This window comes from Solanum tuberosum, unplaced genomic scaffold (genome assembly GCF_000226075.1).
Source record: "Solanum tuberosum cultivar DM 1-3 516 R44 unplaced genomic scaffold, SolTub_3.0 scf00371, whole genome shotgun sequence".
Classification (NCBI taxonomy): Eukaryota; Viridiplantae; Streptophyta; class Magnoliopsida; order Solanales; family Solanaceae; genus Solanum; species Solanum tuberosum.
The window spans coordinates 517577-534362 of NW_006239294.1; the positions used below are offsets into that span (position 1 = coordinate 517577).

Genomic DNA, 16786 nt, shown 5'->3' on the forward strand with positions numbered 1-16786 from the left:
GATATTTTGCGCCATGGCCGTGAGTTGAATCAACAAGAAAGCTTCGCTAAGATTTGTTTAAACAAATTAATTTATTAAGAGAAATTAAAATAATAAATTAGTGTTAATTGATTAATTAAAATGAGTGTGTTTATATTATACCTTAGATCGTTTCTTTTATTGTATTTGTAATGGTCGTCAATTTGCAATTTCTCTACTTCATTCGGTTACGTATACAAGTTTCCACAAATGTTTTTTTCTATTTTTGGTTCAATATATACTTTTCAGGATGAAATGAGGGGGAAAAGAGTGAAATTAGGACTTTAAGTCGTCTATGTGGAGGTGGGGTGTGTTTTGCGTGCACATGTGGAGTCCATGTGGCATTTTAGCACACACATGGATGTTTTTGTTAAACAGAAAGACAAGTGTTGTCCAATAGTTAGACGGAAAGGGTATTTTTGAGCCGAAATACAGTTTAGGGGTATATTTAAGCTATTTCGAATAGTTTAAGGATAGTTTTGACCATTTTCCGTAGTCGTCTATGTGGAGGTGGGGTCTGTTTGGCGTGCACATGTGGCATCCATGTGGCATTTAACACACACATGGATACTTCCGTTAACTAGAAGGGTAGGTGTGGCCCAATAGTTTGACGAGAAGTGTATTTTGAGCCGAAATATAGTTTAAGGGTATATATAAGCTATTTCGAATAATTTAAGGGTAGTTTTGACCCTTTCCAAAAAATAAATAATAGAGATAATATTACTGCATTATCTTTTGAATATATTAAATTTAATGCTTTGGTAAATGTATTAGATATTGAATAGAATTTAATAGCAAGAATAAAATAGATACAAAATATAAATTATCTCTTAATTTTTCAAACAAAACAAATATTATTGAACAATTATTTTAGTATAGTTACCAAGTAAAGATACACGCAGGGAGTACGACTTCTTATTTTCTTTTAATCATTGTTACTAAAACAAATTAAATTTAACTCTCCTAAAGAAAAAGCACATAGCAAAATCCGACGTGTCCATCTCTCATTGGACCAGCCCACGTACCCACCTAAATCAAGGACACGTGGAAGACACTGATAGGCTAATCTAACGTGTAATGACACAAGAATCCTTGCAACCTTTGAACCCTTTTGTCACTTCCAACACAACAAATAAAACTTCAATTGTCCAAGAAAAACACAAATCTATATATCTTTCTTGAAAATTATACATACATATATATTGTATGTATCTATAGGTGAATTGAAAAGTTGAATGATGGAGCCATTGATGAAGCTATGGAGCTTTGATCTTGTGGCATGGAGGGGTTTCTTGTTTTCAGCAATGATACTCAACTTTATATTCGCCTGCCAACTTTTTTTCCTTCAACCCCTCGTATCTGCTTTAGGTAAAAATCAAATATTTATGATTATTTTTGTTTGATTTTGATTTGGGGTTTTCGATTTTTTGTTAGCTGTAAATTTGGGTTATTCAGATTTGTGCGATTTTTAATAGTGACAGTTGATTTGGGGATTTTAAACTTTCAAGATTTGAGCTTTGTGGTAAGGGAATTTGTTAACATTGTATCTTGAATGCATATTGCTATTGTATATGAGTTGGTGAATCCATTTGTGTCTAATTTCTACTTGGAAAGTGTAAAAATCGTAACTTTAATTGTTGAAAGAAATTAGTAGTGAAGAAGAACTTTTTTCGCGATGAATTGGGGCATTGCTAGGTAATATGAGACTGAGGAAGTAGTCTTTGCTGTCAATTGGGTTTTGGTTGGTTGTCGTTAACCTCTAAGATTTGCATTCTTTATATTCTTTTTAATGTTGATAATGAGGATGTGTGACACCAATTTAGATGAGAACGTTAGTACTTCTCCTCTGTCTCAATATGTTTGTCTAGTTTTGACTTGACATAGAGTTTGTGTTAGATTATAGATATGCACCAAAATGTTGTTTAATCTTGTAGTCTTAAAAGGTGAAAGGTGTTATGTGGAATGTTAGAACTGAAGAGTTGCCAAAAAAGAAAAAAAACATTCTCGTTTAGATGGAGTAAAAGGGAAAGTAAGGCAAACAAATTGAAATGGAGGGAGTAATAAAAAGTTAGACAGAAGGGTCAACTGTGCCAATCTTAGGTCCTGCAGTAGTGAGTGAGAACTATATCAGGAGAACTGATGAATATTATTCTCTATCTATCTAGTTAGGATAGTGTTTTTTTGTCTTGTAATTGAACTGGCACTTACTGTTCTCCTGATACTTTTGCTACTCATGATGTGTAGACACCAAACCTGGTGATGCTGCTGCATTGTTTGAGAGAGTAACACAAAATGTAAAAGTTAAGAAATACAGTGAGGCACTTAATGATCTAAATTCAGCCATAGAGGCAGACCCAGCACTTTCAGAGGCGTATTGGCACCGTGCATCTCTCCTTCGTCAGTTGTGCAGGTTGAGATCAAATTTCCTTTTGTTTTTCTTGTACCAGCTCTAGTGTCATGTATGTCTTGATTCTAGTGAGGGTCTTCCTGATATAAGCTTGTTTGATGTATGTGGACATATTTTTGTAGACACTTCCTATTATCTTCCATTTAATGTTGTGCAGCTTTTGGACACTGAAGAATTACAATGATATTTCTTTTTAATAGGGTAGTCTTCAACAATAACGGTGAACCATTTAATTTCTATAGCCTAGATTTGTTATTCATCTAATCCAGAAACAACCTGGGTTCGAGGTATCTCTGTATCTAGGTGTGAATATGGTAACAACCATTAGCATTAGGTTCCGCAGCTTGAATATTCTAGTATATCCTCAAAATTAATGTTTCCCAGGGTCAACTCCTGTACCTCTTCATTTCATTGGCATCTTGCTCGAGTAACCTACTATCTCAATTACTATTTACTTTTTTTTTTTTTGATAAACCGAGGCAAGCTTTCGTGCACCTCGACTAATTCCATGGGATACCTGTTACCTCCCACTAGGTACCAGGTAACTCTATCACCAAGGCTAGGACAGATGGGAAGAATCACCTAGTGTTTTTTTGTCTAAGCTGGGTTTGGACCTGAGACCTCATATTTACAACCCACTTCATTGACAACTACGCCACACCCTTGGGTGTTGTGGATTATTTACTTTTGCATGGTGCATAAATGTATCTGTGATCCACAAGTCTTGTTTCTGATTAGTTAGCATTCAAGCATGTCGGACCTTGTCTCTACCGGTAAGCTCTTGTGTGAAAAATATATAATTTAGGATAACAAAAAATTTTGGGCTAATGTAGATACGAGGAATCGGAAACAAGCTACAAAAAGTTTCTGGAGATGAAACCAAGAGACTCAGCTGCAGAGAAGGAGCTTTCTCAGATGCACCAAGCTAAGAGTGCTCTTGATTCAGCTACCAACCTGTTGGACACAGGTGACATTAAAAAAGCATTGGAGTATATTGATAAAGTCGTACTAGTTTTCTCTCCAGCATGCTCCAAGGTATTCATTCAATAGTGTATTATTGATGTAACTTCATGTGTAACCATTAAGTGTTACACCAATGATGATGTCTTTTATTTGTGAATTTCTAGGCCAAACTCCTTAAGGTGAAGCTATTACTAGCAGATAAAGATTATTCAGGTGTCATATCCGAGGCGGGGTTTATACTTAAAGAGGATGAGGATAATCTGGAGGCTTTACTTCTACGAGGCCGTGCCTACTACTATCTGGCTGATCATGATGTTGCCTTAAGGTATGCCTTACAAACTCTATCAATTTGGTCCACTGTTTCCTGCCTCCCACTACACCAATCCATGAAAAAGGTAGCATAAAGATGTAAAGAGAGCCTAAAGAAACTTTTTTGTGCTCTTTGCAGGCACTACCAAAAAGGTCTTCGTTCAGACCCAGAGCATGGGGAATTGAAGAAAGCCTATTTTGGCTTGAAAAACTTACTTAAAAAGACTAAAAGCGTAAGCCTTTTACTATTTTTCCCTAACAGTTTGGAGGGTTGTTACATATCGTTTCATAATGTATCGTATTATATTGAATTGTACTCTATTGTTTTGATGCATACAACATTTTAGATTAAAAAAAAGGGGTAACGACGACCACACCAAATCGGCTGTTGCATATAATGGGAAACAGATTTATCGATCCGATACAATAATATTCAAGTAACATCAAAACACACATTGTATTTAAACTGTTTCTGCATCTTCTTGATGCCCATTAATGAACAACTTCATAAGAAAAAAACGTTGTATTTAAACTAACAATACAATACAATAGGTAGCAAGTAGCAACCATCTAAGCAAGCTTTAAGTACAGACCTTTATCCCGTTGCTATATCTCCAAGATATGTTACAATGTGAGCTTCTCAAAAGTCAAACCCTAACTTTTGTGCAGGCAGACGATAATGTAAGTAAAGGTAAATTTCGTCTTGCTGTGGAGGAGTACAAAGCAGCCCTGGCGTTGGACCCCAACCATTCTGCACATAATGTAAATCTTCATCTTGGTTTGTGCAAAGTCTTGGTGAAGCTTGGAAGGGGGAAGGATGCTATATCAAGCTGTTCAGAAGCCCTTGAACTTGATGAAGAGCTTATTGATGCTCTAGTGCAGGTTCTATCTCTATCTGCTTTCTACTTTTTTCAACCTTAAAACAAATAGTCAATGACATTTGGATGACCGAATTCTATTAGACCAATTGTCTGCTTAGAAATATCTAGTTTACACTTTACACCATAAAAAATCTTGAATCGTTGAGTTGGACATTTTTTTTTACAGAGGGGTGAAGCCAAGCTTCTAACAGAAGATTGGGAGGGAGCTGTTGCAGATTTGAAAGAAGCAGCTGAAAAATCTCCTCAGGTTTGTTGGCAACTTTTTTTTGTGGTTTTGTTTGTTTATTTTTTTCGCTGTTTAAACCTTTCTTCATGTAGTAATACTGCATCTAAGATGCGAGAAGACATTGGCATGACAACTCAATCATGCCATCACATTGTGCATATATGATATGATATCCTTTTTTTTGTAGGGGTGGGTGGGTTTGAGTTTTGCATGTAACAAGGATTAGATTTTGCAAGTTTTGTGATAGCCATGACTAGTGGCGGAGCCAGGATTTTCACTAAGAGTCTATATATGATAGATATACATAATTATTTTTTTTACCTAACTATACAATGTAATTTTCTGACTAAAGGGTGTCAATAGACACTGATTGAAAGCATGTGGCTCTGCCACTAGGCATGACCAAAAAGTTGGCATATGAAAATGAAAAGAAAAAAAACATCAGGATTCACCGTCTCCAAGTCTAAGTGAGGTCCTTCCTTTTGACTTAAACCAAGTTCGCAGGGTTTTTTTTCAAGCGATTTGTTGTTGCTTGTCTGATTTTTTTTCATTCAAATCCATCTATAATGTGTGTGCTCGTGCTTGATCGCTTTTGTCAAGGTTTATCGTTTTAGCTTTGATCTGGATATCAAATAATCTGAAGTACACTTCTATAGGATAGGAATATTCGTGAAGTGCTGATGAGGGCTGAGAGATCTTTAAAATTGAGTCAACGGAAGGATTGGTATAAGATATTGGGAGTGTCAAAGACATCATCTGTATCAGAGATCAAAAAGGCATACAAAAAGCTTGCTCTGCAATGGCATCCTGACAAGAACGTTGACAACAGAGAAGAAGCAGAAGATAAGTTTCGTGAAATAGCAGCTGCATATGAGGTTTGTTTTTGTTTTTTTTTCCATCATTTTTCGTTTGAGCTGTTGAGTTCTTTTTTGGTTTTGCAATCGTCTCAGTATTTGGCCGCTACAGCAAAATGTTGTAATAGAAAACATATAATATAACATAACATAACATGAAAGATCATTAGCACATAAAACATAGTTGTTAACTTGTTATAGTGAAATATTGTTTTAGAGGATATGACTGTTAAAGAAAATTCTGACAGTATTTGTCTGAATGTTACGTATCTCTTAACAGGTTCTCGGGGATGAGGAAAAACGTACACGATATGACCAAGGGGAAGACATTGAAGACATGGGTTCAGGGATGGGTGGTGGAGGATTCAACCCATTCGGTGGAGGAGGGCAGCAGTACACATTCCACTTTGAAGGAGGATTTCCAGGTGGAGGCGGTGGGGGAGGGGGATTTGGCGGATTCCATTTTTGACCTCCATGGCGTTCGTTTGTACTCCTCTCATGGTTGCTGCAAGGGATGCATAGCATAAAGTACAGTAGGCTCTTCTTATACTCATTCCCAAGAAGTTTTTGCTTTGCAGATACCATTTTTTTCTCCCTTTTTTAGCCGTAGCTTTAAGGAGAATTATTTGGATCAATTAAACAGGTCCATTTTGTAACTTGCTAACTGATGTAGTTACATTCTCAAATAGTGTTATTCTGAAACCAAGTTAAATGATTCGAAATAGTGTTATAATTTTAGGATGATGTGCTATTATGTGTCAAACTTATGGGTATTCTTTCGATAATTTTTAAAACTTATGGATATGAGTTATGTTTCATGTTTTTTCAAAAAGTATTTAGCCATGTTTTATGTTTTCCCGAAAGCATGTTTCATGTTTTTTCCAAAAAAGAAAAAAGATAAAAAGGAGGTGACATGTTTTCAAAAACTATGGTCAAATATATTTTGAAACTTCAATTCAAACTTCACTTACGTTTAATTTTTCAGGAGTATTTAAATATCTATGGTTAGACACGAAGTTATATCTAGTGAATCGATAAGAAAGTATTATTGACAATATAGTGTACAAAGTTGCAAAAGATTGTGATAATATGAACTCTACATCTCATAAAACATGATGACGTAGAAACAATGATCAAGTGACATGATAAATTTATATTGACATAAAGCTTATTGAACATGCAGTTCAAACAATTGTAAGATGCCACAATCTATATAATTTACTTGAGGAAAAGGATTTCAAATACTTAAAACATATACATATTTTAGAAATTTGCGCATAATCCTTATATGAAATAAATCAAACAAGATGAATATGATTTAATCGTCTTAAAAAATATTCATTAACAAAGACTATAAGTTGATGATTTGAGTATTATAAAAGTGCTAAATTTTGTAGCAATATAAAATGTACCTAAGAAGGAATACTTTTCTCCAAAAAAAAGTATATTTGCCTAGTACTTATGGACAAGTTGCACAACAATAAATTACTTGTAAAAAGATTTGATCTTTAGTACCTCTACTTTATCAGTGACAAAGGTCAATGCCCTTTGTTGAAGCTTTCCATCCATGGGTTCCAAACCAGAAAAACTTCACCTTTTTCTGCTCATCTTGTTATTCACCAGTCTCTATTCCTCATCATCATCAGCAGTGACTCTGCAATCTTCTTTTCCCAAAGAAGCCCTGCCAACAAAATCTGGGTACTTAACAGTTAACTCAACAACTGGTTCAGCCATTTTTTACACTTACTATGAAGCCCAGAAACCAAGAATGAATCTTTCTGAAACCCCAATTATCATTTGGCTTCAAGGTGGTCCTGGATGCTCTTCCATGCTTGGAAACTTTTATGAACTTGGCCCTTTTCGTGTTTCGTCTTCTCTGAGGCATAACGTCGAACACCTTTCGCTCGAACCTAATCCTGGCTCTTGGAATCGTGTATTTGGGGTACTTTTTCTTGATAATCCTATTGGAACTGGATTTAGTATTGCTTCAAATCCAGAAGAGATACCAAGAAACCAACATGATGTTGCTAAACATCTTTTTATTGCTACAAGGAAGTTTGTTGCATTAGATAAGTTATTTGAAAATCGACCAATTTATCTTACTGGTGAAAGTTATGCTGGAAAATATGTACCTGGATTTGGATACTATACACTGAAAAAGAATGAGGGTTTGCCTAAATCGCGACGGTTGAATTTAGCTGGGGTTGCTATTGGGAATGGACTGACAGATCCGGAAGCTCAAGTGGGCACTCATGCTGTAAATGCTTACTATTCTGGATTGATCAATGAGAAGCAAAAGACACAATTGGAGAAACTTCAAATGGAAGCAATTAGACTTACGAAAAATGGCAATTGGAGCGAGGCAACGAGTGCTAGATCAAGGGTGTTGAATACGTTGAGTAATATGACAGGGCTTGCGACTTTATATGATTTTAGAAAGCTAAAACCTTATGAAGATGAATTGGTGGCTAAATTTTTAAGCAATGTAGAGATTAAGAGGGCTCTAAATGCAAGAGAATCGATAGTTTTCGATATATGCAGTGATTTAGTAGGCAAAGTGTTGCACGAGGATGTGATGAAAAGTGTGAGGTACATGGTGGAGTTCTTGGTTAAGAATACTAAGGTGTTGTTATACCAGGGGCAGTGTGATTTGAGAGATGGAGTGGTGTCAACTGAGGCATGGATGAAGAAGATGAAGTGGGAGGGAATTGGAAAGTTTTTGGAGGCGGAGCGGAATGTTTGGAGAGTGAATGACGAGCTAGCTGGATATGTGCAGAAGTGGGAGAATTTGACCCATGCTGTGGTAATGAACGCAGGTCATCTTGTGCCTACCGACCAGGCAGTGAATTCTCAGGCGATGATCGAAGGTTGGGTATTGGAAAAGGGATTGTTCGCCACAAGGCTCAAGCAAAAGCCCAGCAATATGGGTAAATCACTTTGACTTCTTTGTGGCATGTCCTACTATTGTGTAAGTGTTAGTTGTACTATGACTTCCTACAAATTTGAGTTTTATGTTGTTGTGGTAAACCTTTCAGATAAATGTTTGGAGTGCATTTCGCTATCAATAATTTATCTTGCTCCCCGTGCTGGTTCATTCTCGATATCTTTTTGTTTTCCTGGAATGAACAACTAAAAAATGTTGCATCCTAACAATTCAGATGCACTACAGTTACAGGTACTTGTTCCATAGGATAGATGTGATTTTAAAAAATAGTAAATTGTGGAGGTTTGTGATATTCAATATGCCCCTGCTGAAGCTTTTTGATAAATGTGACCCAAGAGTCAACATAGAAAAGAAAAACAAATCATGATTCACCATAGCATGTGTTTTGCTCAAGCGATTTACTGTTGCTTGTCTGCGTATGAATCCAAATATCGATCTATATCTGTGAGCCTTCCTCTAGAGATTTATCTTTTTAGCCTTAATCAGGATATCAAATAATCTGCAGTACTCATATGTAGGATATGAATATTTGTCTATGTTGTTGGGACCCTTCAAAATCCTTGTCGCACCCGTGTCGATCCAACATTATTTGTGTGGGTGTTGGATCCACACCAGATTTAGTCAACTTACCTTTGGTGCTTTAACTACATAGATGACCAAGAAGTATAGATTGATTTGGGTATTTGGTTTACTTTTTTGGGTTTTATGCCATATATATAGGTTGTATTTAGTATGAGGAACATGTTTTGCTGTTAATGAGATATCTTGTGTGATGTAGTTTGATTGAGCCGGAATTTAAGAAATATGAGAAGAATTCCAAAACTATCTTTAAAATTAATGAATTTTTAAATAGAAGAGTACTCCCTTCGTCCACTTTTAGTTGTTATGATTTCCTTTTTTAGAGTCAAACGAAAAAACTTTGACTAACATTTTACGATATATTTTTTCATCATATTGATATGCAAAAAAATTGCAATTTATAGTACTTTCGTATAGTTTTTGAATATCTAAATTTTTTATTTAAAATATTAAATTAATTTAATCTAATTTAACTTTGAAAATTAGTCAAATTGATTTTCGAAAAGCGCAACATGACAACTAAAAATGGATAGAGTAAGTACATCTTTGTGGATATTTTTGCCAAATAAGGAAATATGTCATTCTTTTTTAAATTGACTAAAAAGAAAAGGGTGTCACATAAATTGGACAGAGAGATTATTAATCTTAGTTCAACAACTTTTTAATTAATCAAATTATCTACTATTATATTTCAAAGGGGAATCTTAGAGCAACCATGAAGTTGTCACTGTGTAACCTATAGGTCACGGGTTCGAGTCATGTAACCAACTATTGATGCGGTTGCCTTCCTTAGACCTGCGTGAAATGTAAGATGCTTCGCGCATGTCTCTACCCTTTATATACTTATATATGTCATAATATGCATTTATCAGTCGTATCTCAGGACTGTATTCACACACGGATCCATAAACCCGAATTCTAGAATCTATGTGATGAAAAATCCGACCTCTAGATTCTCACCGGAGTCGAAGCAACATAGATATGCGTGAAACAGTGATGATGTCTGAGAGATCTTTGAAGTTGAGCCAACCGACGGGTTGGTACAAGATCTTTGAAGTGTCAAAGACAACATCTGTGTGAATTAGGTTCCACTTTGAAGGAGGGTTTCCAGGTGGTTGAGAGAAAAGAGAAGTTCATGTTCTTCTGATATTGTTTCTACTTACTTTCTCATTTCTATACTAGCTTGTTTGAGATAAAGGCGTAGTTAATTGAATGATGTATACCGGTTCACATAATCAATTATACACTATATGTCTACCTCCAGAAATAGCTAGAGTGAAGTGACAACTTAAATTTGAAGTATAATCCTTTTGTAGCTAATGCATGATCATCAATGTACTTCATTTAAGTAACAATGTGCTTAATCTTGTACCATCTTTGTCTAGCAAGACCAGCTGAATATTTAAAAATCATATAAAAATTTGATTGATTCCAATTGTGTCACATAAATTGAGATAACATATATTGGGCTCACCCGTGCATAAATTGAGACAAATAAAGTAAGTAATATATATTGGGTTCGTGTTTGCACGGGCTTTTGTATCTTCTTTATAAGAAAAAGAAAAAGACAAACCCTAGCATTTGAGAAAGATGGCACAGAAGAGGAAGAAGTCGTATGTATCCTCCAATCGCCATAGAAATTTAGCAAAGATACAGAAGAAGAAATCCATTGTAAATACAAAAAAAACTAATCTTTTCAACCAAAGGTGAGTTCTGATTTCAGGGTGTTGTTACTTACTTAGAATTGACTTCAATTGTTATTCCCAATAACTTATTGGATTGTTGTTACGTATTATTTCATATTGTATTGCATTATGTTGTATTGTAGTGTACTTTATTGTTTTAATGAATACAACGTTTGGATAGATTCTATACTCTCTGTTATTAGTTATTACATAATGTCATGTCATGCATCAATAATAGAAAAATAGGGACGGTACACAAAATGAGAAAAAATAAAATATTAAGATAATAATGTGATTACACCAAATTAGTCGTTACACAATTGTTGGAACTACAATTGTTGAGTGGTATTCTTGCTTGAAAACTTGTTTTGAACTAACTCTAGTTGTTGTAGCTTTCTTTTTTTTAATATTTCTTCGTTTTGATATACTCCATGTATTCTACTTGTCCTATATAGGTCGTAGGAATTTACTTACTAGAGGAAGTATTGACGGACATCCTCAGCAGGTTACTTGTGCGGTCTCTTCTTAGATTCAAATGTGTTTCAGAATTTTGGAACTCATTAATCATTGATACTTTAGGATGAAACATTATATTCATTCCAGGAGTGACCAAAATTCCCAAAAATTTCTTATTACCGAATCATTCTATAATGAGAATGATCTGTATAACTTCTCTACTTCTTCATTATCGATGGTTCAAGTGGTTGAGGATCAACAAAAGCTTGACTGGCCTTCGAGCTGCAAACCAAAGAATGTTACAATACATTGTTCTTGTGATGGATTGGTTCTTGAACTAACTTTATTAAACTACGAGATACTAATCTTTTTCATTCAATGAGACCAAAATATATGTTTGCGGATTGTCAAGTGTTACTACACTGCAAACGTCTCGGATGTATTTGTTCTAAATTCATTACATCTAGAGGACCATTTCGCCGATTAAGCCCTCAATGTTCATGTGTTACCATTAAGCAAGGAATTGTTTAGGCAGAGAGCTTCATCTCACCTAAATCACTTACGATCATGTAATTCAACTTCTCTTTCTAATGAATTTGTTTGGAATCGAGGCGTAGTTGTAATGTCTCCCTGTTAGAGTGACAAACTTATGAGTATTTCCTTCCACCTTTAGCTGTTAAATTTTGGTTGTGCTATCTTGTCATGCATTGATATTGCAAAAATCATTGCCAACTAATTGATATATAATCTTTGTTATATTTCATTTACATTATCATTAGTTGTACCAATATATTTTTGATTGTGACCAATGATGTTGCAACTAAATTAGCCATCTTGTCCCACCATTTGTATCAATTATGATTAGCAATTGAGGATTGCACCCTAGCAGAAATCACAATAGACCTCGATCACATTCGATTCCTAGATTTGTCTTTGTTAGAAAGTGTTTTACCTAATATGGAACTTTCCGTGCAAATTTTGATCTAGTCGAGTCCCAATGTGAATACCAGACCAGGTGGGAAACCATTTTAAAAAATTACAATATAGAATGGGATTCACAACTTCAAAGAAAAAACTTACCTCACTTTTTCCCATCTTGTTTACCTTCAATCATAAGCAAATAAACAGAAGCTGCTATAACATCATCAAAATCTTATTAATCCACTTGCTCACCTTACATGTAACCTTTCACCAAACATCACCTTCATTTTACTTTCATCCCAATACCCCACTACCTTTATTCCATCCTTTTCTCTTTTTTTTTTGTTTTGTTTTGTTTTGATGCTTGCAGTGTCTGGGTCAGTTTGCGCGCATCCACGAAATACCTGTTACCTCCTATCATCACAAGTATTGGGCAACTTAGACTACCAAGACTTGGACAGATGGAAAAAAATTTCCTAGTGTTTTTTTTGTCTCCGGTAAGATTTAAACTTGAGAACCATGCACTTCATTGACCACTAAGTCACGCCCTCATTATATAAGTAGTGCATTCTTCTTTTGCTACAACCAGAGAAATTTCAACTTAAGCTTAAACCAAAAGAAGAAATATGAAGCACAACTTAGTGTCAACCTTTCTCTTTTTGTTTCTCCACTGCATTGGCATTTTGGCTCAAGGTCCATCTCCATCTCCAACTCCACCACCAGCTCGAGCTACGGCTCCTGCTCCGGGACCACCTGGCCCGACTAACGTAACAAAAATCCTAGAAAAGGCAGGACAATGTTCGACGTTTAATCGTTTGTTACAGACAACTCAAGAGATCAGCCAAATAACATCATTACTCAACAACTCCAACAGCATCACTATATTTGTACCACCAGATAATGCATTTTTGAGCATGAAAGCAGGTACTTTGAACTCTTTTAATGATCAACAGAAATCAGAACTGATCAAATTCCATGTTCTCCCTCAATACTTCTCACTTTCACAGTTCCAGACAGCTAGCAATCCGGTCCAAACACAAGCCGGTGGGACTAGCAACCGCGAATTCCCTATCAATATAACAACAAATGGAACTTCAGTGAATATAACAACTGGAATTGTCAATGCAAGTATCTCGAATACGATTTACATTGATAGTCAACTAGCTATTTATCAAGTGGACAAAGTACTTCTACCATTGCAATTCTTTGTCCCTCCAGCACCAACACCAGCTCCTTCACCACCTACGCCTACAAAGAATGATGATTCGTCGGATTCTGACTCTGTTTCCTCTGTTTCTTCTGGTGTAATCAACTCCCCTCGCGGACTTCTCTTCTTCTTGGCTGTGTTTGGTTTTGTATATGTGAGCTAATATGCTGAAGTTTTGCTATTGTTATGGATGCATTGTTGTTATTCCATTCAATTGTAATTTTGGTTTGGTTTGATACATTAGCAAAAATTATTATCCTAAAACATTAGTGTATAATCTATTACCATAATGCATGGACAAGATTTGAGCTTATTTTCAAATGGTGATAGTTAACACCCGATAATGTCAGGTCAAATTTGCCCCTAAACTATACGGAAGGTGCATATTTTTCGTTCGTTTAAAAAAGTATGACTCAACAAGAGGGACACGTGGCATTCACCATGTGTTAAGCTTCCAACAGTGAAAACAAAGGCAAATCTAGTCCATTTTAGGAATTGCAAGGACACATTTGACCCCTAATATTAACGGATGACAAATTTGGACCATTTCATATAGATCACGGGTAAATTTGACCCTTTTCCCGCTTGCAAATAGTTCAAGTATAAGATGGATATTAGACGTTGTGCGTACCTACCTGTGCAGTGTTATATTTATCATGCATTTGAATTGCAAAACACATACCTAATAACCAAAAAAGCAATTGTCTGATGGATTACAAGTTGTAATCTTACATTAATCTCATTAGTTGTACCAATAATTTGTTAATTGTGAGTTTGTGACTGTTGAAATTACATCTTAATTAGCCCTCCTGTCCCACCATAACCATAAATAATGATTTATGATTGCATTTGCATATTTTTTTCCCATAGGATCCTTTTAGTATCTGACAAAAATGGCAGCCCGATACACGTAAGTATTCCACGTTCACATAGGATCCGAAGAAGGGTCACACCCAACCCAACCCAAGGGAGATAAGGTTGATTCCCATGACCTATAAGCTATGTTGCTAAGACTCACCAAAAATGTTCTTGAACTTGTGTTTTATCCTCCTAAATATGTATTTATTTTAATTTATTTTGACTTGATTCAGAATATGAGGATCAGATTAACTAATTTTGTGAGTTCAGGCGTAAGAATCTCTAATTATTATTTTTTGAAATAAAATCTAAAATATTTGCAAACTACATAACAAGTACTATAAGCCAAATTAACACTTCAAATATTTAAAAAGTACTTGAAAAAGTTATGATAAAAGAAAGAACCATTTTTTACTTTCCAAACAATAGCTAGAACACATAAATTAAAAAAAAATGGACTACCATTTTTGAAGGATCTGACGCACATTTGATATTATACAGTCCGAGCATCATAGCTTATAATCACACAGGAAAAACTTTACCATTGCTCCGACACTCCCATCCCACAATAACTCACCTCCATTATTCCCAGCTGTTTTTCCTCCCATCAGAAGCAAACTAGCAGCTGCTCTGAGCTTATCAAAACATATGATGTTCCTTCTCACCTTAAATTATACTCTTTCACCTAACTTTACACTCAATTTTCTTCCATCAAAATACCCCACAAACCTTTTTCTTTCATTGTTTTCAAAACAAGAAATCTACCCTCTCAACATATAAATAACACATTACACAACTCTTCCTCCACAACATCTAACAAATTCAACCAAAAAAAAAGAAAAAAAAAATGAAGCACATTTTCTTGATCTTGTTCTTTTTTTTCTTGAAATGCATTGGCATTTTGGCACAAGCTCCAGCTCCAGCTCCAGCTCCACCACCTCCATTAAACGTGACAAAGATCCTCGAAAAAGCAGGCCAATGCTCAACGTTCATCCGTCTACTACAAAACACACAACAACTCAATGAAATCACCTCACAACTCAACAATTCCAACAATGGGATCACAATGTTTGTGCCAACAGATAATGCATTCTTAAACATGAAAGCAGGCACGTTGAACTCGTTTACTGATCAACAAAAAGCTGAACTTATCCAATTCCATATCCTTCCTACATACTATTCACTCACTCAATTCCAAACTGCTAGCAACCCTTTAAGAACACAGGCTGGAGGAACAACAGATAGAGAGTTTCCAATAAATATAACAACAATAGGAAGTTCAGTTAACATTACAACAGGAATTGTGAATACAAGTATTTCAAATACAATATATACTGATAACCAATTGGCTATTTATCAAGTAGACAATGTCCTTCTTCCTTTACAATTCTTTGTTCCTCCGGCACCAGCACCAGCACCAACACCTATAACGCGGAAAAAGAAAGCAGGATCCTCTGATTCATCATCAAAACAAGATGCTTCCTCTGCTACTTCTCTGTTTCAAGGAATGTACAAAGGGGGGATTTTCCTTTTCTTGTTTTCTACTGCATTTTTTTCGAGTTTATAAATATGATCATGTTAGTATTTGTGTGCATGTATGCTTGTGATTCTTTACCTATATTTCATTGGAAATGAATTTTGAGTGTTATATATTTTTTTTTCAAGAATTGATCTTGGTTATTAGTTTGGTATTTGTATTCAAGAGGTATATAACAAAAAAGTTATAGTGGATTATATTTTATCGAGTCTGAATAAAGATCAAAGATCTTGAGCGACCAAATCCTATAAGGGCAAACCATAAGGATATGTTGGATCTATAAGGAAAGTGTATGTTTGTTGTGGAGTTAGGGGTATATGAATTTCTTTCGTTGGAAAATTAACGTTGTATACTTTTTATATATACATGTTAGATAGTAGATATTAAATTTTCTTGACTTCTTTATACATTTAATTTTTTTTAATTGGAAATTCTTTTAGTAATACCAATGGTGAGTCAAAAAGTGATAATTTAAGGGAAGAGAAAATTCAACATCAATTCCACTTGTAGTTGTCCACTCTATTTTTTGTGAAAAATAGACATATTATGTATATTTCTTCTCATGTTTGTAGAATCTTTTATTAGTTTTATGAAAAATAGACATATTATGTAATTCTTATCATGTTTGTAGAATCTTTATTGTTTTATTGTGCAACCTCCACCAAAGAATATTAAAGGAACCACAGTCCACATATATATAGGCCCCCTTGTTTTCCTACTTTATATTTCCGCCGTTCCGTCTCAATTTATGTGGCACTTTTCATTTTTTGAGAGTCAAACTGTTTACGTTTGATCAAAAATTTGTGTGTAGAATCTTCAATTATTTTAAATTGAAATTTATATATTTGTAATCTACGTAAAAAGTATTATAAATCACAATAATTGACAATTCAAAATAATTAAAAAATATATGAAATTTTCACGGTCAAAGGTAGACTTGT

General features: G+C 35.0%; 4 protein-coding genes across 4 annotated transcripts; all 4 read left to right on the forward strand.

The window, feature by feature from the left end:
• The first annotated feature begins 1137 nt into the window (after nucleotides 1–1137).
• Nucleotides 1138–6402, forward strand: LOC102592524 (dnaJ protein P58IPK homolog). The gene is made up of 9 exons (XM_006361748.2): nucleotides 1138–1386; nucleotides 2263–2428; nucleotides 3259–3460; nucleotides 3553–3713; nucleotides 3837–3930; nucleotides 4367–4579; nucleotides 4745–4825; nucleotides 5461–5679; nucleotides 5939–6402. Exons 1-9 carry the CDS (start codon nucleotides 1254–1256, stop codon nucleotides 6125–6127), a joined length of 1458 nt encoding a protein of 485 aa, XP_006361810.1. The 5' UTR covers nucleotides 1138–1253; the 3' UTR covers nucleotides 6128–6402.
• A 700-nt stretch (nucleotides 6403–7102) lies between these two features.
• LOC102592860 (serine carboxypeptidase-like 50) lies at nucleotides 7103–8759 on the forward strand. The gene has a single exon (XM_006361749.2). The coding sequence runs from the start codon at nucleotides 7226–7228 to the stop codon at nucleotides 8597–8599; it is 1374 nt and encodes a 457-aa protein (XP_006361811.1). The 5' UTR covers nucleotides 7103–7225; the 3' UTR covers nucleotides 8600–8759.
• Nucleotides 8760–12843: 4084 nt separating this feature from the next.
• Nucleotides 12844–13678, forward strand: LOC102596500 (fasciclin-like arabinogalactan protein 12). Its single transcript, XM_006361760.2, has one exon. It carries the CDS (start codon nucleotides 12870–12872, stop codon nucleotides 13611–13613), a length of 744 nt encoding a protein of 247 aa, XP_006361822.1. The 5' UTR covers nucleotides 12844–12869; the 3' UTR covers nucleotides 13614–13678.
• Nucleotides 13679–15105: 1427 nt separating this feature from the next.
• On the forward strand, nucleotides 15106–15977 carry LOC102593204 (fasciclin-like arabinogalactan protein 12). The gene has a single exon (XM_006361750.2). It carries the CDS (start codon nucleotides 15156–15158, stop codon nucleotides 15873–15875), a length of 720 nt encoding a protein of 239 aa, XP_006361812.1. The 5' UTR covers nucleotides 15106–15155; the 3' UTR covers nucleotides 15876–15977.
• Nucleotides 15978–16786: the final 809 nt, after the last annotated feature.

Excerpts from the sequence above, each read along its gene's own strand:
- LOC102592524 (XM_006361748.2), top strand. The coding sequence starts at position 1,254 with ATGATGGAGCCATTGATGAAGCTATGGAGCTTTGATCTTGTGGCATGG. Across the intron at positions 3,714-3,836 it reads GATCATGATGTTGCCTTAAG|GCACTACCAAAAAGGTCTTC; the intron begins GTATGCCTTACA and ends TGCTCTTTGCAG. Across the intron at positions 3,931-4,366 it reads TACTTAAAAAGACTAAAAGC|GCAGACGATAATGTAAGTAA; the intron begins GTAAGCCTTTTA and ends ACTTTTGTGCAG.
- LOC102593204 (XM_006361750.2), top strand. The coding sequence starts at position 15,156 with ATGAAGCACATTTTCTTGATCTTGTTCTTTTTTTTCTTGAAATGCATT.
- LOC102592860 (XM_006361749.2), top strand. The coding sequence starts at position 7,226 with ATGGGTTCCAAACCAGAAAAACTTCACCTTTTTCTGCTCATCTTGTTA.
- LOC102596500 (XM_006361760.2), top strand. The coding sequence starts at position 12,870 with ATGAAGCACAACTTAGTGTCAACCTTTCTCTTTTTGTTTCTCCACTGC.